The 24,811-nt window shown below is 44.3% G+C and overlaps 1 protein-coding gene across 1 annotated transcript in view; it reads right to left on the bottom strand.

The window, feature by feature from the left end:
- si:dkey-228d14.5 (uncharacterized protein LOC796266 homolog) overlaps positions 1 to 16,152 on the bottom strand; it is a 55,666-nt gene extending 39,514 nt beyond the window's left edge. The window contains exon 1 of the mRNA XM_052041568.1: positions 15,837 to 16,152. Within this exon, the coding sequence (XP_051897528.1) occupies positions 15,837 to 15,901 (65 nt within the window). The 5' untranslated portion in view covers positions 15,902 to 16,152. The remainder of the gene's footprint in view (positions 1 to 15,836) is intronic.
- Between the last annotated feature and the right edge of the window lie 8,659 nt (positions 16,153 to 24,811).

Below are 24,811 nucleotides of genomic sequence, written 5' to 3'. Positions count from 1 at the left end.
AGACACAACTTGCCCTGCACAAAGCCATGCTGACTGTCCATAATTATGCTGTGGTTTTCCAAATGCTCATAGATCCTCTCCCTAAGAATCCTCTCCAATAGCTTCCCTACCACTGACGTGAGACTGACCAGTCTATAGTTTCCACAATTATCCTTATTTCCCTAGTCAAGGGAAAGAAGAAACTCTCTAAATTGAGGGGTTCTGCATCCACCAGCCTTTCAGTCAGTGACTTCCAGACTCTTCTGGCTGAAAAATGTATACCTCATCTTTCTGTCACCAATTGCTTTAAATCTATATCCACTGGTATTTGAACCCCTTGCAGAGACTAGTCCTCTCTATTTTAGGTTAGAGATCCTTCATCAGAACTGGGAAAGTGAGTGAACAGATTACTTTTCAGCTGTAGAGAAGATGGGGGAGGCAAGGGTAGAACAAAGGGAATATCTCCAATGGGATAAGACCAAATGGGTTAATGTGGCAGTTAGAAGTAGATTATGTTTCTTTTTCTGTGTTATGTTTTGCTTGCAGTAGGGCAATAAGACAAGCCCAGCAGAGCAGGCTGTACCCATAGAGAAAGAAAAGCACAAATGGATGACAGGGAGAAATGGGCTGTACTGCATCAGAAATAAACAGAGAGTTACCTAGAGTAGGATAATTCAATACTAACTCCAAAAGGCTGCAACGTACCCAGACAGAAGATGAGGTATTGTTCATCAAGCATGTATTGGCCCACAGACAGATAGTTCAGAACGGGACTGTGATGGAAAATTAAAGTGGCAGGCAACCGGAAGCTCAGGGCCACCCTTGCAAACTGAAGGCAGCTGCTTTTCAAAACAATCACCCAATCTGTGTTTGATTTCTCCAATGTGAACACTGAATGCAGTACGCTAAATTGGAAGAAGTACAAGTGAATTGCTGCTTCATCTGAAAAGACTGTTTCAGTCCCTGGTTGGTGGGAAGGAAACAGGGAAAAGAATAGCAAAAGGATGGCAGTTGCATGAGAAAGTGCTGTAAGTGGTTGGTGGGGATGGACACATGTCTGTGTGGCTAAGCACAGCTTCAATGCCATATACAAATTCACTGACGACATCATTGTTGTTGGACAAATTACAGGTGGTGATGAGTCAGCTTACCGGAGCGAGATAGGACACCTGGTTGAGCAGTGTCACAACAACAACCTCTCACTCAATGTCAGTAAAACTAAAAAGCTGATTGTTGGTGAACATGTGCCAGTCTACATTGAAGGATCAGCAGTGGAGAGAGTCAACAGCTTTAAATTCCTGGGCGTTCACATATCGGATGACCTGTTCTGGGCCCTGCACATAGATACAATCACAAGAAAAGTGCACAGCGTCTACTTTCTTAGGAGGTTAAGGAGGTTTGGTTTGTCACCAAACACTCTAACAAACATCTACTTATGTACTGTTGAAAGTATCCTGACTGGTTGCATCATGGTCTGGTAAGGCAATTCGAATGCACAGGAACATAAGAAGCTGCAGAGAGTAGTGGACTTAGCCCAATAATCGCCCAATACATCATGGGCATGTCCCTCCCTACCATCGGTAGTATCTACAAGAGGTGCTGCCTCAAGAAGGCAACATCCATCATCAAAGATTCCCACTATCCGGGCCATGTCATCTTCTTACAGCTACCATTGGGCAGGAGGTACGGAAGCCTGAAGTCCCACACCACCAGGTCCAAGAATAGCTACTTCCCTTCAACCATTTGGTTCTTGAACCAACCAGCACAACCCTAATCACTAGAGTTTAGCAACACCATGACCACTTTGATCACTTTGCACTAAAATTGACTTTGTTTTTTTGTTCTAATTGTGCTCTTTCTTGTAAAAATTGTGTTTTGTTTATGTTTAATTTATGTTTTTCTGGTGAATGTTGCTTATACTGTGCCATATGCCTGTGATGCTACAGCAAGTAAGTTTTTCATTGCACCTGTGCATACATGTTACTCGTGCATATGACAATAAACTTGACTTTGACCTTGGATAAAACCTTAATACTTCCTCCTTTACGATGATTATCCATCCATTATTTTACACTCTTCCTCCTAATCTACATCACCGCCATTCCCCTTTTTTGTGAACGCAGCTACAAAAGCATTCATTGACAACCTTACCCACATCCTCTACCTTCACACATGGGTCCCTAATCTATTCTTATTTATCCTCTTGCTTTATGTGTACTTACTGTATATAGACCTTTGGACTTTTTTTGATTTTACTGGAAGGTAAGAATTGTGGAGCACCCTCCTCAAATTCAGCTGCCTACAGATATATGTCTACATTTTATTTTTGCTTCACAATGGCATGCAAGCCATGACACTAACCAACGGGTCTACAACAGATCTCAGTGAAGACTGGTGTCAAACAAGTCTATGTCATTGCCCTCACGTGCAAAATGCTGGAGAAACTCAGCAGGTCAGACAGCACCCTTGAAGGGAAATAAACTCGATGTTTCGGGTCAAGACCCTTCATCAGGACTGGAAAAGAAGAGGGCAGAAGCTGGAATAAAAAGGTCAGGGAAGGGGGAGGAGCACATGTTGGCAGGTGATAGGTGAGTCCAGGTGAGAGAAGGAAGGTAGGTGGGTGGGGAAGGGGGGATGAAAGGGAGTGATGTAAGAAGCTGAGAGGTGATAGGTATAAGAGGTAAAGGGCCGAAGAAGAAGGAATCTGGTAGGAGAGGACAGTAGACCATGGAATAAAGGGAAGGAGGTAGGGAATAGATGGGCAGGTCATGAGGGCTGGGGAGGGGAAAAGGAAGGGGTGGGGGGGGCCACAGGAATGACAGAAAACAAAGGGGGGATTAAAAAAAGGGGAAGAGGGGAGGGGTTACCGTAAGTTACAGAAATCGATGTTGAGGCTGTCAGGTTGGAGACTACCAAGGTAGGATATGAAGTATTGCTCCTCCAACTGACCTCAATGTGGCAATAGAGGAGGCTGTGGATAAACATGTCAGTATGGGAGTGGGATGTGGAATTGAAGTGGCTGGCCACCGGAAGATCCTGGCTTTTGCAGCAGACGGAGAGAAGGTGCTCGATGAAACAGTCACCCAATCTGCATTGGGTCTCACCGATTTAGAGGAGGCCACACTGAGAGCACTGAATGCAATAAATGACACCATTGGATTCACAGATGAAGCACTGCCTCACCTGGTAGGACTGTCTAGGGCCCTGAATGGTGGTGAGGGAGAAGATGTAAGGACACGTGTAGCATTTAGTGCAGTTGCAGGGATAAATGCCAGGAGGGGAGGGACGAGTGGACAAGGGAGTCGCAGAGAGAGCGATTTCTGCGGAAAGGGAGAGAGGGGTGAGGGTGAGGTGCACCTGGTGGTGGGATCCTGTTGGAGGTGGTGGAAGTTGTGGAGAATGATATGTTAGATGCAGAAGCTGGTGGGGTGGTAGGTGAGGACAAGGGGAACCCTGTCCCTGTTATGTTATGATGAGGGCAGATGTATGAGGCATACGGGGGTGGGGGGGGGGGGGGGGAATGACATGAGGGCAGACTCACTTACCTTCCCCGTCTCACCTAGACTCACCTATCACCTGCCAGCCTGTACTTCTCCCATCCCCTGACCTTCTTATTCTGGCTTCTGCCCTCTTCCTTTCCAGTCCTGATAAAGGCTCTCGACCCGAAACATCGACTGTTTATTTCCCTCCACAGATGCTGCCTGACCTGCTGAGTTCCTCCAGCATTTTGTGTGTGTTCCAGATTCCAGCATCTGCAGAATGTCTTGTGTCTATGTCATTGCCCTAACTTTTTTCTCAATTTTCCTTGCCACAACATTGCATCTCCAACAGATATCCCATGGGAGTGGAGTCAATATTCACAACTAATGGAAACTGTTCAACCTAGAGTGACTGTACTCCAGAACCATACTCACCTAAACCTCAGCAGGCAAACTGCAACATGCAGACAATGTTTGTGTTTGCACTCACTTGTGGGTCAAGCTCCAAGACATTGTCGACTCAGTCATGAGGTCATAGCCATAGACAGGTACAGTCCTTTGGCCATCAAGTCCATGCCGGCCATCAACGCCACCCATTTACACAAGAGAATGTGCCTTACACTCAACATCCCCAAGACCAACGTTCTCTACCAACCTGCCCCTGCTGCATCACATTGTCCTCCAACAATAAAGACCCTAGAAAACACAGACCACGTTCCTTATCCTGGGAACCACCTCTCAGGGAAGGCAGACATGGTTGATGAAATTCACCACCACCTTCAATGCACTAGCACAGCCTTTGGTCACTTGAAGAAAAGGATATTTGAAGGTCAAGACTGAAAACAAGCACAAGTCTCATGGTTCACTGGGAAGCAGTGAATCCTGGTCTACTATATGCATCTGGGACCTTAAAGCAGGCATCATAAGGCACTGGAAAAATACCACCAATGTTGTCTCCATGAAAACCTCCAGGTTCACTGAAAGGATAAGCAAAGCAACGTCAGCGTCCTCACCCACGACAAATCCCCCAGAGTTGAGACCTTTATCTTGAATAGCTTCCAAGGCACTGACACTGACACCTGGCATTGACACCTTCAAATAGCTATATCTAGCCCACTTTTGCTAAATTACTTCTTAGCTTTATAAAATTGGTCTTCATGTAATTTAAAACTTCTACTCCTATTTTATCTTTGTCCTATTCCATAAGTAAATATAACAAAGTTATGATCACCATCACAAAAGTGCTCTCATACTGATAGTCCATCCATTTGTCTAGCTTCATTCCCTAAAACTAAATCTGAATGTTCCCCCTCTTGTTTGGGTTACTATATACTGGCTAAAAAAGTTCACCTGAATGTGGTTTAGGAATTCTGTGTCCTCTATACCTTTTACACTAATTGTATTCCAATCAATATTTGAGTAATTAAAATCCCCAGTGTCAATGTCCTATTGTTTCTCACATGTCAAAAATTTGCCTCCAAATTTTGTCTACTTGGTGGTCTATAGTACACTCCCAATTGAGTGATTACTCTTTCTTCTTTAGCTCAACCACAAACTGCCATTCCATGATCCATATCATAGCTGAAATTGTTTCCTTAACCAGTATTGCTATTCTCTTTCTTTTTTAATTCCCATTTCTATCTCAGCTGAAAACCTGTAACCAGAAATATTATTCCTAGCCCTCTTTCAGCTATGTTCCAGTGACAGTTATAATAATATACTTCCACGTGTCTGCGTCTTCAACTCATTGCCTTATTCACTAACTCCTAATTAGGTGTACACCATTAAAACAGCCAGACTTTTTTCTTTAAATTTTCTGACCTTTACTCTACCTTCCAAACTCTCTCATTAAGTTTCAACCTTTCATTTCTAGACCTTCATTTCTATCTTCTCAATCATTAGTTCCCATCCTCCTGCCAAGCTGGGTTAAATCTTCTCTGGCAACAATAACAAAATTGTCCATGAAGAACAGATCCCAACCCTGTTATGATGCAACACTTCTGGCCCTTGCAAAAAAAGGTCCCATTGCCCCAAGAATCTAAAGTTCTCTCACCTGCACCATCTCTGAAGCCATACATTCATCTCCACTATCCTTCTATTTCTGCACTCACTGGTATGTGGCACAGCGAGTAATCAAAAGATTAGAAACTTTGAGATCCTGCTTTTTAATCTCTTTCTTAACTTCTTAAAAGCTACCTGCAGGTCCTCAATACTTTTTCTACCTTTGCTGTTGAACCAATAATCAATCATTAAAGTGACATCATAAATCCGTTTTAAGCAACTTGGAATGTTGTTGATTTTAATTTTCCTGATCAATGCCATGTTACTGCACTTGTTATTTCTGTCTTTAGTTGTTGACAGCAGAAAATATAAGGGAGATACAAAGTGTTGCCAAACGACTAGCCTGGAAACTCAGAGCTTCCGAAAGTGTAAACCATGTTATAGAAGCATCCTTCAAAATCCTTGTTGGAGTGAGAATCAAACTAGCTTGAAGTCTTACTGTTTGTTCTTCCTCTTTTTTCTATCTTCTTTGTTGTATTTATCTACTTTCAATCCTCTCAACCTTCTCCCTCTCTCATTCCTTCTTTTTACTTCTTTATCATTATTGCTCATGTTATTCTTCACTGTTTTCTCTTCTATTTTCCCACTCTCTCCCTCTCTCTTTATTTTTCTTTTTATCTTATGTTTATTCCTGTTATTTTGAATCATGTTAATCAGATAAAACTGAATTTCATATCCTTAATAGCAAGGGCTCCATTTAATTTAGGATGTAGTACCCATCCATGAGGTTAAAATGACTGTCCCTTCCTTAACAAATTCTTGATTCCAATATCCAGTTCAATCTCCTACATCGTGTTCTCCTCCATGTTCAACCACCTCACTGGTACAGACACGGTCATGGACAGTCAAACACTGGCTAATCCAAATTAATCTTGTCACATTTTACCACTGCTTATTGTAGTCAGATTAGGGACAGGGGCTGATGAGGGATATTGGACAATGGCTCAGCTTTCAATGTTTGGTTTGTTGAAGGTTAACTGAAACCTATAGTAACCAGTAGTTCCATCATATAACATATTTATTAAATAGACAGAATGCACCTCTCAGTCACATGACAAGCCATCCAATTCAGACTCAGTGTTAACACACTGGATGCACCAAACACAATCATTCAGGCAAGGCTCAGGTTGGTATTGCCAACTCTGGTATTCCTGTAAGTGTCATCTTATGATAATCCATTAACTGCCCTGTCCTACATATCTGCCAGTGGTCAACCATACTGCTTTCCAGCTTTCTGCATCCATTAGAAAGCGAACAGACTTAAAAAATGGACTGGATGATTGTTGGTTGTCAAACAAACTCCTTTTTTCCCACTGCCAATAGTTTGGGAACAATAAACATGTTCAAAGAAAATAAGAAAATAGCTTTGCTTGAGGGTAAGATGAAGATCAATCCTTAACTTCTGAACGTTAGCAACTCCAGTTCAGACTGACATGGTGATAAAATCAAACCAGGCTACCTCTGCTTGGGATTCATTCTGTAGGATAAGGAATGAAAACACATAGGAGTCTGTAACATGGTATCCTCAGAATGAACAGCATCAACCACTATATGTAATCTTTTCAAGCTCAGAAAAGTCTTTGATTCAGTCAATCAAGAGTGGAGTTTTAATTGCCACATTTCAAACATAGATATCCGCAGAAATTCTGGTGTCAACCAAGGCCCCAGGATTTCTCTCAATCCTTCTTATCCCAATGCTGCTCCTCAACTCCAACAGCTCCCCACTGGAGTAGAGCCGACACACAGGACAAAAGGGAACCAATCCAACCTACGTTACCTCCATTCCAGAATCAAGGTCACTCTAAATTCAGTCATGCAGATCTGGTATGCAGACAATGTTTGCATATGTGTATGTTTGGAGGCTGAGATCCAAGTCAGCATTGACATGTTCAATGAGGCATATAAGAGAAGATTCCTACTCTTGACAGCCACAAAACCCAGGTCCTCTACCAACCTGTTCCCAATACACTATACCATTCCCTGATAATAAAGATCCACATCGAGACCCTGGAAAACCTGGACTTCTTCCCATATCTCGAGAGCACCACTCAGTAAAAGCAGACATTGATGTTGAAATTCAGCATTGCCTTCAGTGCACCAGCTGAAGAAAAGGCTGTTTGAAATCAAGATCTCAAATTTAATTACTGGGCAACAGGGAGCCTACTTGTCCTGAGTTATAGACAACCTATAGCAGGTACCTCTAAGTACTGGGGAGATTCTATCAAAGCGGTCTCCTCAAAATCCTCCAAATCCACTGGCAGGATACACAAACCAACACCAGTACCCTCACCCAGGTCAATATTTCCAGCATTGAGGCCATAATTACATTCAGTTGGTTTCAATGGACAGGTTGTCTTTCAAATGCCTGGCACCAGCCTCTCAAAACCTACACAGGGGCTCCCCGGGTTATAAGTGACATGACTTATGGAAATACAACTTTACACAAATTCTTCCAGACATTTTAAAGCATTTTTCAAGCTAGTAATAATAATAAAATGTTTCCTGTATTCATTAATGACTGAATACAGTATATATTCCATTATTTTAATGATGGGTAGTGTTAGGGTGATTATTCAATGAAATGAATGAATTATAGCAGATGTACGAAGAGAGATGTGAAATGGGTTACTATAGAAAAAGATGTTTCTAACTTAGGGAGAAATTAGTTTGCAGATAATTCTCAGGAACAGAACTTTTACAGTCCAGTCTGTTGACTGTGCATTTCCATCTACATTTGCTGCCTGACCCACTGAGTTCTTCCAGAAGTTTGTTTTTTGAATCCTTACATAACCTGGATTGTGCCTGTACTGTGTTCCAAGCTCCATCGCAACAGGATATTAACAGGTGGACAGATGAAGGTTCTCAAATATCCCTTAAAAAGGCATAACTCCCCCACTTACGAGGGAACCCTGGCCTATGACTACTCAACATGGAGAAAAAGAATTTGGGATGCCATGAGAGCCTTGTCCATTATCAGAAGCACATAGACCAGTGTAAATGGCAGACGCCAACACCACTAAAGGTAAGGGAAGCGTAAATGGGATGAGGTTGCAAATGACTCGGTGTTTCTCAGTTCAACTACTTTACATAAGCTTTTTTTTAGGAAATGGTAAGAGTTACTGATCATGTCAGGCCAACTTCTGTTTATAGAAGAATCTCACAGATTATCTCCCCCAACTGATTCAGGGACTTGCCTGCTTCAGGGACTTGGCAAGTTCATCAACATTCCACAGGGCTGGGATCCCTTCACACTGTTGTCTGATTTTTATTAAAGTAAGTACATCAGCAAACAGCAGCTACCTTTTACTTGTAGAATCATAAAATGGTATAGCACAGAAGTATCATATTCGAAAGAGATACCAACTAAAATCCCATTTGCCTGCTCTTTCCCTCTGTTATTTGTTACCCATTGAGTATATTTGCAATGCCCTGTTTAAAGTTACCTTTGAATCTGATTCCCCCCATCCCTCTGGTCAATGCATTCAAGCTCAGAACAATTTTTTTACTCTTCAGTTAGACGATGGTTGATTTGTATCTCAATTTCATCTACTTGTCTTCGCAAGAAGTTGGATGCTGCAACTGTAATTTTGAAATTTGTTTTCTCACATGATAACAACTCACTATAAAACCTCTTCATCTCACCTCTAGTTATATACCAATTGCTGTCAAACTATAAAACATTGTACTAAGATTTGCACAACACCATTTATTTTAACTTTCATGTAAATATATGCTCCATGTTGTGTTGTACTCATGACATGGCTGCTTTAGACAGAGGCTTAGAAACTTGCCATAGTATGTAGCTGTTCAGGTTTAACAAATAACCTTAACAACTCTCTTGCTGAATTGTGGTACAAATAGTTATCTACCCACCACCACTGACCCTGCTGTCACCACACACACTTTAGTTCCATATAGTTATTTGATTTTATAGCAAAATCTGACTCCACTATTACTGTATTTCTTCCACTCACACTACAACACATCCCTCACTACTAGCAATCTGTCCCTTTCTGAAGCCACTGACCCATACTGAGGTTCAGTTTTGTAGATGCCAGTTCCTTTCAATGCTTCATTCAAGATGCCACTCCTCGTGTGTAAGCCTGGGCATTCAGTACTGGCAAGCTATTCAGCTCTCTTGTTCATCACAGTCAAACTCTGCTCTCATCTCATATAAGATCTGCATTAACTCAAAATGTGGCAACTAATTACACAATACAAAAGTGGCAATTAATTTGTGCACAGCAAACTCCCACAAACAGCAATATGGTACTGACAAGATGATGTGCTTTTGAAATGTTAGTTGAGAGATAAATATTGGTCAAGACAACAGAGGTAATTCCATTGCTCCTTTTCAAATTAGTGCCATGGGATATTTTGCGTCCAAAAGGGCCGAGCCTTGTTTAATGTCTCACCTGAAAGATGGGACATCAAGGAGTGTAACATTCCCTCATCACTGTAGTGCAATGTTAACCCAGATTAGGTTTGCAAGTCTCCACTTTGGGACTTAAGTCCACAATCTTCTTACTCAAAATTAAGAGTGCTACCAGCTGGAGAATCTCTGCCCTCAACTGTTAAATCCCAGTGCCAAATTGACTTATTCAAAAGTAACCAAGAGGAGAAACTTAGGCTCTGTTTTCCCCTCCCTCATCTAGGATCACTGAATCTAATTGTAACATCCATTGAAGCCTGAGATCCAATCCTTTCTTCTTCCCTACAGTCAAGCTACTCACAGGTCTATAATATCAAAGAGCTGAGGTAAGGAAACCATGACTTGCACTTAATCAGTGAGGGTATATCCAGCTCATTCAATTAAATTAATAAATCTTTGGTTCAGTACACCCCAGAATTAAGGGATTACTTTGGTGTGACCTTCCTCATAAGTTCTGAAGTTATTCACTGAACCAAGTCCACTCATTCCTAGTTCCCTTTCTCTCTGCAAAATTTCTCAATATCAAAATCTTGCTAACATTTTTAGGTTTTAGGTTATAGAGAGAGGATGCTGTGAGTTAGAGATTTGTCTAATTGTGCTCAATCCAACCCACCTATTTGACCACCTGAAAGATGCAGCAAGTGACCAATGAGATGACTGATCCTGTTAATCTTTCTGCCTCTAAGGAACTTTCCTTTAAACAATCTGATAAACAAGCTACTGTAGACACTGAAAGAAAATCATGCATTGACATTCTTGTGTAACCTCATAGATAGGCATTTAAACATAACTAGTTGTTAAGAAACTCTCAGGCTAAGTGCAACACTGAAATTACAACATAGCTAAATCAACACTCCATTTGTAAATTTGTCAATCCAACTAATCCTTTGAGTTTACACACACAAAATGCTGGAGGAGCTCAGCAGGTCAGGCAGCATCTATGGAGGGAAACAAACAGCTGACATTTCAGGTCGAGACCCTGCATCACAACTGGAAAGGAAGAGGGCAGAAGCCAGAATAAGAAGGTCGAGGAAAGGGGAAGAGTACAGGCTAGCAGGTGATAGGTGAGTCCAGGTGAGAGGGGGAAGGTAGGTGCGTGAGGGAGGGGGGATGAGAGGGAGTGATGTAAGAAGCTCCCCCTCATCTCCGCTCCCCCACTCACCTAACCTCCCCCCTCACCTGGACTTGCCTATCACCTGCTAGCCTGTGCTCCTCCCCCTCCTCCACCCTATTATTCTGGCTTTTGCCCTCTTCCTTTCCAGTCCTGATGAAGGGTCTCGACCCAAAATGTCGGCTGTTTATTTCCCTCCATAGATGCTGCCTGACCTGCTGAGTTCCTCCAGCATTTTGTGTGTGTTGCTCCAGATTCCAGCATCTGCAGAATCTCTTGTGAATCCTTTGGGTTTCTTGCGTGAAAGTGAGATAACCTACAGAACCTTACCTTCTACAGGAACTCAGCCCAATGACAGGACATCCCTTTTCAACACATACAAACATTTTTTAAAGGGGCACTGGCTTTGTGAATACATATCTGGCAGCCCTTCCTACTTTGTTTCATGAAGTGCTATGTTTTGGTGTCTTTGTGGTAGATTTTTCCATGGATTCAATGTCACTGGCCTCTTAGGTAAGTGAGGTAAGTGGAGCTAGTGTCCCCAGTGAGTCAGAGAGTGTCCCAACATAGTAGGCTCAGGGGTCAAACACTCTATTCCAGTTTATTGGAATGCATCACACTTCATAATCTTCTCATCTTTAAAAGGCAGAAGTAGATATACTCTATCTTGGTTATGGTTCTTATTCCAAGTTCATTGGATATGTTTAATAAATATCACCCAATGACCACACACAAAAGATTTACTGTAAATACAAACTTTGAAACCAAAACAACATAAATGCATCACCTCAATCAACTCTAAGCACAAGACATGCTTACTTATCTCTAGCCTTGCAATATGCCATAACTACGCCTTCAACACTGGTTTAGGGCATTTGATGGCTCTGGGCTTGTACTTGATGGAGTTCAGAAGCATGAGGTGGGAGCTTATTGAAACCTACCAAATACTGAAAGGCCTGTATAGAGTGGATGTGGAGAGGATGTTTCCATTAGTAGGAGAGTCTAGGATCCGAGGGCACAGCCTCAGAATAAAGGGATATCCCTTTAATTTCTTCAGCCAGAAAGCGGTGAATCTGTGAAATTCATTGCCACGGAGGGCTGTGAAGGCCAAGTCATTGGGTGTATTTAAGGCAGAGATTGATAGGTTGTTGATTGGTAAGGGGGTTAAGGGTTACGGGAAGAAGGCAGGAGAACGGGGTTGAAAAAGAAGATCAGCTACGATTGAATGGTGGAGCAGACTACTTGGGCTGAATGGCCTAACTCTGCTCCTATATCTTATGGTCTTATGGTCTTCAGACCAATTGTTACATGGTTGCATGCAATATAAAGCAAGGTACAACTGTGGATTTCCCTGAAACTATCCCAGAACAAAAGATATACAGTGGTGAGGTTCAGTCAAATGTTGAAGAAAAGCTAGGTCGGTCCAGTAGGCAAAGCAGACATGGACATTATAAGGGAGGATTGGAAGGCTAAATCACATCTATTTTAATGCAAGGAGCCTGACTAGTAGGGCAGATGAACTTAGAGCAACTCAACATTCCAGGGTAGAGAATTTTCAGGCCTGATGGCGGTGGGGGGGAGGGTGGTGCGTCTGGGGGTGGGGGGCTGGTTCAGTGTAAAATAGAAGGAGGCATTGCATTATGGATCTAGGAAACCATCATTGCAGTAATGAGGGAGGTGGTTCAAATGAGGCCATATAAGTGGAGTAATTAGACAGAACCTGGTAAATGCAGACTGGGAGTAGCTACTTTCACATGAAACTTCACTCAGGAAGTGGGAGTCTGTTAAAAGTGAAATAGTGAGAGTTCAGCTATTTTGTTCCCATAAAAATGAAGAATAAGGATGGCAATTCTGGGGAATCCTGGATATCAAGAGATATTGTGGGTTTGATAAAGAAAAAAAAGAAGCATATGTTAAGTATAGAGCCCTGAAAATGGGGGGGAGGTCCTTCAGGAATGCAGAGTGTAGAGGAGAGTTGCTAAAATGAAATTAGAAGGGCAAAGAGAGGTCACAAAGTATTGGCAGATAAGATTAAGGAAAATCCCAAGACATTTTATGAGTCTATTACGAGCAAGTGAATAACCAGGGAAAGAGTGGGGCCCATTAAGGACCAAAGGGGCAATCTATAAGATGAACCAAGGAGGTGGACAAGATCATAAATGAATACTTTTCATCTGCATTCACTAAGGAGAAAAACATTGTAGATGGAGATTTCATTTGGGGCAGTAAAATTCTAGAGCACGTGAAGAAAAAAAAGGAGGAAATATTAGATGTCTTAGTGGTCATAAAGGTCGATAAATCTCCAGGGCCTGATGAGATGTATACCAGGCTGGGCCCTGATGTTGAAATTTAAATCTGGCCATAGATATGGTGCCAGATGACTGGGGAGCTGTAAACCTGGTACCTTTATTCAAGAAGTGCATTAACAATAATCCAGGTAATTACGCGCCAGTCAGTCTAACATCAGTGGCAAGACCGGAATTGATCAAGAATAGTTGGCACTGATTTATTGGTGGGAGAAGCTGTCTGATTAACTTAATAAAGTTTTTTGAAGTTGTAACAAAATATATTGATTAATGTGGTGTAGTTGACGTAGTCTACTTGCATTTCAGTCCCACTTGGAAGGAAGGTCCAAAAGTTACAGCCCATGGGGTCCAAAGCAAATTGGCAAATTGGATCCAAAACTGGCTTGGTAATAGGAGACAGAGGGTGATGGTGAAGAGTGGCTTTGGTGACCGGAAGCTGGTTGGATACCAGAGGGATCAGCTGGGATCCTTGCTATTTGTTATATACATTGACAACTTCGATATTAAGATGGTAAGTTTCCAAGTGAAACAAAAATTGGTGATGTTGCTGATAGTGAGGAAGGTAGTCTTAAACTCCAGAATGATATTAATCAGTTGGTAGGTTGGGCAGAACCACAGAAGATTGGATTTAATCCTGACAAGTGCACCATCTGAGCCATGCCATCTTCTCGCAGCTACCATAGAGCCCAAGGTACAGAAGCCTGAAGTACCACAACACCTGGTTCAAGAACAGATACTTCAACCATTCAGTTCTTGAATCAACCTGCACAACCCTAATCACTACAGCTTAGCAACACTATGACCACTTTGATCACTTTACACTAAAATGGGCGTTTTTTGTTCTAATTATGTTCTTTCTTGTAAAAATTGTGTATTATTTATGTATAATTTATGTTTTTCTTGTGAATGCTGCTTATATGATGCTATGTGCCTGTGATGCTGCTGCAAATAAGTTTTTCATTGCACCTGTGCACACATGTATTTGTGCATGTGACAATAAACTCGGCTTTGACTTTTGACTTTAATGGGTGTTAAGGACATATATCATGAATGGTAGCAGCCCAGGGAGTAGTGAGGAACAAAGGGACCTTGGTTTACAAGTCCAAAGATCCCTGAAGGTGGCAGCAGAGGTAGACAGGGTGGTGAAGAAGGCATATGGGATGCTCAACTTCATTAGGGGGGACATAGAGTAAGCATGGGGACATAGGGAGACATGCACAACTTCATAAAACTTTGGTTAGACCACGGATGGAATATTGTGTGCAGTTCTGCTCACCACACTTTAGGAAGGAAGTGATTGCACTGGAGAGTGCGTAGGGGAGACATCACTTAAGGACCACCTGGACAAGCAGTTGAATCACCAAGGCATAATAGGCTATGGACCAAGTGCTGGTAAATGGGATTAATATAGATAGGCGCTTGATGATCGGCATAGAGATGGTAAGTCGAAGGGCCAACTTCTATACTGTATACCTCTATGATTCTATGAAAAGACATTGTAGATGGAGATTGTAGAACTGCAATTTCAATCCCCATTTTGCCCCCATAAAATAGCAGCCCATTCCCCCAAAAAAGAAAATGCCTGGAATTGAATAAAATTGCTGAACCCCGCCATGCTTCCTCCCTTCAGACCTGTTCCAAGTAGTTTGCGAGAGTTCTGAAATGGTATTCCATATTGAAAGAGATTGGCAAAAATCACCAAATATATCAAAGCATCTGCTTGTTCTGATTTGAATGTTGGATCAAAAGGCACAGCCTACAATAACATCCACCGTAAATTATTTTAAGTCTGTGTCAGCTCCAGTCAGCAAAAAAGCGGTCCGCTAAATGATTAATCAGAACAAACTCTTCATTTTCTGGCGACGGTGGGGTGGGGGGGGGGCGGTAAAGATTGGGAGCATTAGCCTCATTGTTTGAGACTGAAAAAAATACTTCATAATTTCAAGGGCACAAACGTCTTAAAATGATAGCATTAGGATAAATCATGGTAAAGTAAACCCGGAAGCCTAAATAGTCAGCAGCCCATTTATGTACAGTATTTGCTCAGGGAAGTCCTCTCTTCGCCTCTCTCATCCCTAAATCCCCAACAAATTATTAACGCCTTAACAAATAAGTTTTAACATCAAATTCAACAGCAATACATTTACAATTAACCTCCTCCTTCCCTTCTAGTAATAACGATTCTAAAGTTAGTGAAAAGAATGAAAGTCGTCATGTTTGGAGACTTCGGAAAACCTGGACTGAGTTTTTCGGCTGCGAAATGAGCATCCGAAAGAGAAGAGGGATGAATCCAAAAGTAGATACTGAGAATTTTGGAGACGGTAAAGTAACCGGAAGCAGCAGAGAAAGTTTGTTCAAAATGATTGAAGCGAAAGAGGGAGAGAGGGGGAGAACAGAGTGAATTGTTGTGGTGACTGAGTTCCAATATAAGAGAGCTTGGTGAAGATGAGAAAAGTATTGATCCTCACACTGTCCACGTTCCCGCGATGGATATAATGCTGGTCAACAGAGGCAGGAACAGCCAGCAGCTCATGGTGACTCCAGATGCAAGAGATCAAACCAGGTCCAACAACAGTGCGATCCACTCGATTACACCATCAGAGAAGACCACCGAGAGGGGAAAAAAAATACAACAATCCGAGGTGGAAACCTTCTCACGCTGCCGGAGGCGGGAGTCTTAGCCAGCTCCGGGTCGGTGAATCACACTTTAAAAGCGAGTTCACACCCGAAGAGCAGCCAGCACGGAGCTTGAAGGAAGTTGCATCTGTTGCCAGCTGTCGCTCCAAGCTACCCCCCCCCCCCCCCCACCTCTCTCTCTTTCTGTAAGGGTAACATTTCCGCAGATCCCGGGGTCTGATGCAGATCAGAGGTCAATGGTTTTGTGTCGCAGACCATCTGTGATTAAAGTGCTACCCGGAGGAGGCTCACGTTGCGATCCACACCATTATGCACAAATCACAGATAATTAACGCTGTCAAGATTAGTTTGTAAGACTTTTAATGCTACAGCTGCCACAAAATATTAAATCTTCCACACCACCTCCACGTTAACCAAAATATTACAAATTATTTTGCACCATTTTTAACCCTCTAGAAAATTGACTCATCTCATGTTTTCTTTTTCCTCTCCCGAAGCCGGCCCTACTATCACGGGGGTCAATTCTACTCACGCACTGTCACTTCTGTGTTTACTTATGTGTGAGTGCAGATACGACCACCAAGGGAGCCCTTATTCAACGACTATTGCTTACATGTCCCCGATCGGGGATCTGAGGTCCATTTTATAAAAAACATTGCAACCGTCACAACCTCAAAATGAACGTGCTTTATAGTCAATAGAGAACTTTTTGGAGTGTGGTATTATTGTAAAGCAGTTTGGGGGATGAATATTTACCAGGACACCAGGAATACTGCTCCTGGTCCTGCTCCTGCACCTGGAACATCAGTTGCTCTTTTTCAAAACAATGCCACGGAATCGTTTACTTTCATCCGAGGGGGTAGATAGAGTCTCAGTTTACTGTGTCATCGGAAAGACCAGCCTTAATTATTCCAGAACTGGAAGATCCCCCACCCCCACAGAAGGATATTGCATTCTTTTAATCAGTCACAGGGTCCCCGCTGATGCAAGTTGTGAGCTGGAATGTTATGCCAAAGTAAACTGTGGAGGCAGATTCATTTGTAACTTTGACAACAGAAGTGAAAGTAGATAAAAATGAAAACAAATAAAACTGGAGATGTTGGAATCTGAAACAAAAACTGGAATGCTGGGAGAACTCAGCCGATCAAGCAGCAGCCGTGGAAAGAGAAACCAGTTAACATTTCGGGTCAGAGACCCTTCCTTGGAACTGCAGGAAGAGTTGGTGGGGTGTCAGTTTTCAAAGTAGAAAGTAGAACTGGTGGGCGGAGTCAGGTGTAGGACAGTCCAGCATTTCCGTTTTCATTGAAGTGAAAGTATGTGACTTTTGCAAGTCTGTGGAGGGGTCTGCCAATTCCATCAGCCTGTCTATATCCCCCTGAAGTCCAATAACAACTTCCCTCCATTTCATTACACTCCCAAGTTTTATGTTAACTGCAAATTTGGAAATTGTACCCTGTACACCTAAATCCAAGTTATTAACGTATATTCTGAAAAGCATCGCTACTATTATCAACAGCAATGGAACATCACTGTATATTTAATTCCAGTCAGCAAAACATTCATTCTCTGCTATTCTGTCCTTGCTATCAGTTAGCCAGTTTTCTATCCATGCCGGTTCTGCACCTTTTATTCCATGAATCTCCATCTTGATGACAAGCCTATTATTCATCACTTTATTTGAAAGTCCTATATCACTATACCAAATACATTTACTTCATCAATTCACTATGTTACCACATCAAAAAGCTCTGTCAAATTAGCTAAACACTATATGCCTTTAATATTGATATGCTTTTAACAAGTCCATGATGGCTTTCCCTAATCAATGCACACATGTCCACATAACTGCTTAAATCTTTATTGAACAAGGGGGTACCATTTGCAATTCTCCAGTCCTCGGTCATCACTCCTATATCTACAGATGTTTGAAAGACTATGATCAATACCTCTGCAATTTCATCCCTTGGTAAACTAGGATGTATTCCATCTGGACTATGTGATTTATCTACTTTAAGTTCACCAACATTTCTAGTACATTCTATTTATCAACTTTTTGCCCATCCAATATCTCAACCATATTTTCCTTTCCTGAGACCCCAGTAGTATTTTCTTCCTTGGTACCACAGCCATGCTCTCTGCCTCTACGAGTAGATCTCCTTTCTGTTCCCTGATCAGCCCCACCTCCCCAGTTACTACCTGTTTATTTACTTATAAAAGATTTTTGGATTCCCTTTTATGTTTGCTACTAATATTTGCTCATATTCTGCTTCTGCCCCTCTTATTTCCCTTTTTACTTCCTTTCTTAACTTTCCATTGAGGTTTAAAATTGGTTTACAGTGCATGTACCTAAATGCACAAAACCTTCTAAAGAAGACTTTAGTGCCAGATATGCAATTAATCAATGTGATTGTGAAAGGCACCTTGAAATGATGAAGACAAGCTAGGGCTACTGCAGCAGAAGAGAAAAGGAGGGGGCTTCAAATAAATCAGATAAAACCCAAAAATACTTCTAATCTTCAGAGGACCTGGCTATAAAGGCTTAATACATTGCCCATGAAATATTAAATGAGCTCCCATTTTACATATGAGATGGTGGAAGACAAGATTGAATGAGTTGCAGTGTGATGGCATGGGTTGAAGGATTCATTGACTGAGCACAAAAAGAATCCATTTAGTGCAGAGTCCATTTAGTGCAGAGTCCATGCAAGGTCTTCTGAAGAGCAATCCAGTTTATCCCACTTACCTCCTTCCCCATTATAAGATAAAAAAAAATAGATGATTTGTTTAGGTGATATTACTTGAGAGGACTAAATATCAACCAGGACATTTGGGAAAACCTATCAGTATTGCCATTCAATTTTTAATATTGTTGTGATACAGTAGATGGAATCTTGGTTTAACTTATCATCTGAAAAATGGCATCTCCAGCAGTACAACATTCCTTCAGTACTTCCCCAGAAATGTCCTAGATCAGGACTTGAAACCACAATTTTCCAAACTCCAACAACAGCTACTGGTGACACCCAATGACTTATAGGATGGAACGAACTGTGTTAAGATTGGAATATTTTAATTAAACAATTTTGTTCCTTCTATGGATGGTAATTTGCATTGTAGCGAGCCCTACTGACATAATGGACCTGAAGATTATCCAGCATAACCTTATGGCTTTAATGCACCATTACACTCCAAATTATGGAACTTTGACCAGCTGCAATTAATGGGTAACACCCATATGACCCCAGCAACAAAGTAAACAGCATGTTCAATAATCTATCCTGCACAGAGTTATTGCTGTAATCTTCAATTTTAATCAGCACATACAGAAAGCCACAAATAAACAAACGTGACTGAGCCCATGTACTAAGTTACATTTGTAGCAGCTGCTACCGCGATGTGAAAGCAAGACACTAGTCGGTGGGCTGCAGAACAAAAACTGATTTATTTTCCTGCCTTGCGCGGGCCTTTTAAGAGGAATGGTTCCCGCCCACCGAAAACGGAAATGACATATACACTACGTCATCAAACTTTTCCCGCGCACGGGTTCTCCTCGTCGCTCGGGGAAGATGAAGGCCCAACGCCATCTTGGGCCTCGCTGCTCCGATGACGCACAACCCGACCGCCAAGCCGGTTCGCTTGCTCGGACGGTGAGTCACTACACAGCCCCACCACAGAACCAGCAATACGGTCCCCAAGGTTCACAGGCTGTGCTAGCCATTGCTTAAGAGGTCGGCCTCTGCGTCGCAGTGTTGGGACCTCAACCGGTTGTTGTAGATCTAAGTGGGCCGGTTTGAGGCGGTCCATCGTGAAGACCTCTTCCTTGCCCCCAATGTCCAAAATAAAGGTGGAACCATTATTCCTGATGACCCGGAACAGCCCCTCGTATGGTCATTGCAATGGTGCCCAGGGTGTGCCCCTGCGAACAAAAACGAACTTACAGTCTCGTAGTTCCTTGGGCTCACAGGATGGGGCTTGACCATGCCGCGAAGTGGGAATTGGTGTCAAGCTGCCAAGCCTCTCACTCAGTCTTTCCAGGACTGCCGTGGGTTGTTCCTCTTGGCCCCGAAGAGCAGGTATGAAATCCCCTGGGATGACCAGGGTTGCCCCGTACACGAGTTCAGCTGAAGAAGCGTGGAGATCTTCCTTGGGGGCAGTGCATAGGCCGAGCAGGACCCAAGGCAGTTCGTCGACCCAGTTAGGACCTTTCAGGCGGGCCATCAGGGCTGACTTTAGATGGCGGTGGAAACGTTCCACCAACCCGTTTGATTGAGGGTGGTAGGCCGTGGTGGTGTGCAGCTGCGTCCCTAGCATGTTCGCTAATGCAGACCAGAGGCTGGAGGTAAACTGGGTGCTCCTGTCTGAAGTGATGTGGGCCGGAACACCAAAACGCGAGGTCCAAGTTGTGAGCAGTGCCCAGGCGCAGGAATCAGTCGTGATGTCGGACAGAGGGGTTGCCTCTGGCCACCTCGTGAACTGGTCCACGATGGTAAGGAGGTACCGGGCTCCTCTTGAAACTGGCAGAGGACCAACGAGGTCAACGTGGATGTGGTCGAACCTTCTACGGGTAGGCTCGAACTGCTGTGGCTGGACCTTGGTGTGTCATTGGATTTTTGATGTCTGGCAGTGCGGACGAGTCCTGGCCCACTCACTGACCTGTTTGCGGCAGGCCATGCCAGACGAAGTTGCTGGCGACCAGTCGAACAGTTGATCTGATGGACGGGTGCGCCAACCCATGTACCGAGTCGAAAACGCGTTTCCGCCATGCTGCAGGAACTATAGGGCGGGGTTGACCTGTTGTGATGTCGCAAAGGAGGGTCCACTGACCTGGACCGACTAAGAAATTTTGCAGCTGCAGGCCCGAGATTGCGGTTCTGTAGCTGGGCAGCTTGTGATCGGCTTGCTGTGCGTCAGCCAGGGCCATGTAGTCGACACCCAGGGACAGGCTGTGGATGGTGGGTCTGGAAAGCGCGTCAGCAACGACATTGTCCTTTCTGGAGACATGTTGGATATCCATTGTGAATTCAGAAATGTAGGACAAATGTCACTGCTGATGAGCTGACCAGGGATCAGAGACCTTGGAGAAGGCGAAAGACAAAGGCTTATGGTCAGCGAAAGCGGTGAAAGACCTGCCTTCTAAAAAGTACCGGAAATGCCGGACCGCCAGGTACAGCGTTAGAAGTTCCTGATCAAAAGTGTTGTATTTCAGTTTGGGTGGTCTAAGGTGCCTGCTGAAAAATGCCAAGGGTTGCCAACGGCCTTCGATTAGTTGTTCCAGTACTCCACCAACCGCAGTGTTGGATGCGTCCACCGTGACGGCGGTTGGGGCATCTGTCCTAGGGTGTACCAGCATCGCGGCGTCTGCCAGGGCGTCCTTGGTCTTAATGAAGGCAGTCGCAGCCTCGTCGTTCCAGGCGATGTCCTTGCCCTTGCCAGACATCAGCGAGAACAAAGGGCGCATGATATGGGCTGCTGCAGGGATGAACCGATGGTAAAAGTTGACCATCCCCTGGAATTCCTGCAGGCCTTTGACCATGTTGGGACAGGCAAAATGGCGGATAGCATCTACCTTGGTGGGTAGGGGTGTTGCTCCTTTGCTGGTGATTCTGTGGCCGAGGAAATCGATAGAATCAGGTCCGAATTGGTACTTGGCCAGGTTGATAGTGAGGCCGAAATCACGGAGACGGCAGTAGAGTTGGCGGAGGTAGGAAAGGTGTTCTTGGCAGTCACGGCTGGCGATTAGTACGTCATCTAAGTAAATGAACACGAAGTCCAGGTCTCGGCCTACAGCATCCATCAGCCACTGGAAAGTCTGCACGGCGTTCTTAAAGCCAAACGGCATTCGAAGGAATCCGAAGAGGCCAAATGGAGTGATAAGCGCAGTTTTGGGGACATCGTCAGGGTGGACTGGAATTTGGTGGTATCCCCGGACGAGGTCCACCTTGGAGAAGATGTGGGCCCCATGTAGGTTCACTGCGAAGCCCTGGATGTGAGGGATGGGGTAGCGGTCTGGGGTGGTGGCGTCATTCAGCCTGCGGTAGTCACCGCAGGGCCTCCACCCGCCAGTGGCTTTGGGGACCAGGTGCAGGGGGAAGGCCCAGGGGCTGTCTGACCTGCGAACGATCCCCAGCTCCTCCATGTGGTGGAACTCTTCCTTTGCCAGGCGGAGCTTGTCTGGAGGTAGTCGTCGTGCTCGGGCATGAAGGGGTGGCCCTGTGGTAATGATGTGGTGCTGCACCCCGTGTTTGGGCATCAAATTTGTAAACTGAGGTGCCAAAACCGATGGGAACTCAGCTAGGAGCTTGGTGAACTTGTTGCCAGACAGGGAAACGGAGTCCAGGCGCGGGGCTGGTAGTCTGGCTTCTCCCAGGGGGTAGGTTTGGAAAGTTCTGGAGTGCACTAGCTGCTTCCCTCACAGGTCGACTAACAGGCTGTGGGCCCAAAAGAAATCGGCTCCCAGGAGTGGCCGGGCGACGGTGACAAGGGTAAAGTTCCAGGTAAAATGGCTGTCGCCGAATTGTAATTGAACTGTACAGGTACCGAAAGTCCGTATCATTGTGCCATTTGCATCATTAAGTACAGGACCTTGTTGCCTGTTACGAGTGTCGCGGCCATTCAGGGGCAAAATACTGACCTCTGCTCCAGTATCAACAAGGAAACGACGGTCGGACTACTTGTCCCGAACGAATAGGAGGCTGTGTTGGCGGCCAGCCGCCGCAGCCATTAGCGGCGGCTGGCCCTGGCGTTTTGCTTAAACTTGCAGGGTGGGCAGCATCGACGGACCTCCATGCCCCACCTCTAATGGTAGAAACACAGCTGGTCACCAGTGTCGTCGTCTGTGTTTCTGGGGTGTGGTCGCTCGGTAGCTGGGATTGGTTTAGGTAGGTGCTGGGCTCGCGGCCTGGCAATTTGGCTGACAGACGACCCGCTCTCGTGTTTGGCCTTCCACAGGACATCTGCCCAGGCGGCTACCTCACGTGGGTTGCTGAAATCGGCATCGGCCAAGAGCAGGTGAATGTCATCGGGTAGTTGTTCAAGGAAGGCCTGTTTGAACATTAGGCAAGGCTTGTGTCCCTCAGCCAGGGCCAGCATCTCGTTCATTAGTGCCGATGGGGATCTGTCCCCCAGGCCGTTGAGACGAAGCAGGCAGGCGGCGCGCTCGCGACGGGAGAGGCCGAAGGTCTGAATAAGAAGGTCTTTGAAAGCCGGGTACTTATCGTCCTCTGGAGGAGACTGGATGAAGTCTCCGACCTGGGCGGCTGTCTCCTGGTCCAGAGAGCTGACCACATGGTAGTACTTTGTGGAGTCGGAGGTGATCTGCCGTAGTTGGAATTGTGCTTCAGCCTGGTCGAACCAGACGCTGGGCCGAAGAGTCCAAAAGGTGGGCAGCTTGAGTGCCACTGCATTGGCTGCTGCGTTGTCGTCCATTGTGCGGGTCCAAAATCCGTTTGGACCGTCGGGGTCACCAATGTAGCGGCTGCTACTGTGATGTGAAAGCAAGACACTAGTCAGTGGGCTGCAGAACAAAAACTGATTTATTTTCCCGCCTTGCGCGGGCCTTTTAAGGGGAATGGTTCCCGCCCACCGAAAACGGAAATGATGTATGCGCTACGTCATCAAACTTCTCCCGTGCGCGGGTTCTCCCCGTCGCTCGGGGAAGATGAAGGCCCAACGCCACCTTGGGCCTCGCCACTCCGACGACGCGCGACCTGACCGCCAAGCCTGTTCGCTTGCTCGGACAGTAAGTCACTACACATTGATACATAAATACATAAAGCCATACTTTGTCATTAGTCCCTTTCTCTGTCCTTTCCATTTCTTCTCAGCATCCATTTCTCTTGTTACTCAGAACTGGTTCAACTAAACGGTTCCTTCTTAATTAAAAACACAACAAAGTTTGAATTGATACATTGGCTTTAACACACAAAATATTCCAAGATGCTCCACAGCAGCAAAAAAGAGACATGAAATCAAGGGAGCACATTAGAGCAGTAAACATATGCATGGACAGAACATTCAAGAATGTGTTTAAAGATGACAAGTAAGATGTTAAAGGCATAAAGGTGACAGGTTTAGGGTGACTCAGAGTATTGGCCATGAAAGTTTAGAGCGCTGGAGTGAAAGGAAATGAGAATAAGGACGCTACAGGGCTTGGCTAGCACAAACAGTTGCCAAAGCTAGGCCAAGGTGGGCCCTGCAGAATTGTAGATTGCAGGTGTAATTTTCAATTCCACTGCTTGGTAGGTGAAATGGTCAGTGGATCTCCCACCCAGTACAGAAAACGCCAGGGAAAATTGTTCAACAATACGTCCCAAACATGCAATTACCCTTATCTAGCAGGCCAAGGGAAGGAGGTGCATGGGGACATTATGACCTCTGAGTTCCTTTCCAAGCCACACACCATCCCCAATTGTACATATTTGATCATTCTTTCATTGATGCTTGGCCAAAACCCTGAAATTCTCCACTCATCAAAACAATAGGAGCACCTTCACCACACTGACTGCAGCAGCTCATGTAGAAGAATTACTGCAGCTTGTTAAGGGCTACCAGAGATGGGAAACAAAGGTTAGCCTCAGTAAAATGACTATATCCCCATTATGATTTTTAACAAAGATCTGTCATCAGAAAATAGGGAATTCAGTAAAAACTATTCATACTGTGGTTACGACACCACCTTGCAGTTATCTAGAGGTATTGCATGCCTCCACATCCTTCCTGTACTGTGGCAACAAAAATGGACACAATACTCCAAATGTGGCCAAACCAAAGTGTTATACAGCTGCAACATGATTTGCCAACTTTTATA

This window comes from Pristis pectinata, chromosome 30 (genome assembly GCF_009764475.1).
Source record: "Pristis pectinata isolate sPriPec2 chromosome 30, sPriPec2.1.pri, whole genome shotgun sequence".
NCBI classification, from domain to species: domain Eukaryota; kingdom Metazoa; phylum Chordata; class Chondrichthyes; order Rhinopristiformes; family Pristidae; genus Pristis; species Pristis pectinata.
Note: the sequence above shows the minus strand (reverse complement) of the source record. Positions and strands in the feature narration are given on the sequence as shown.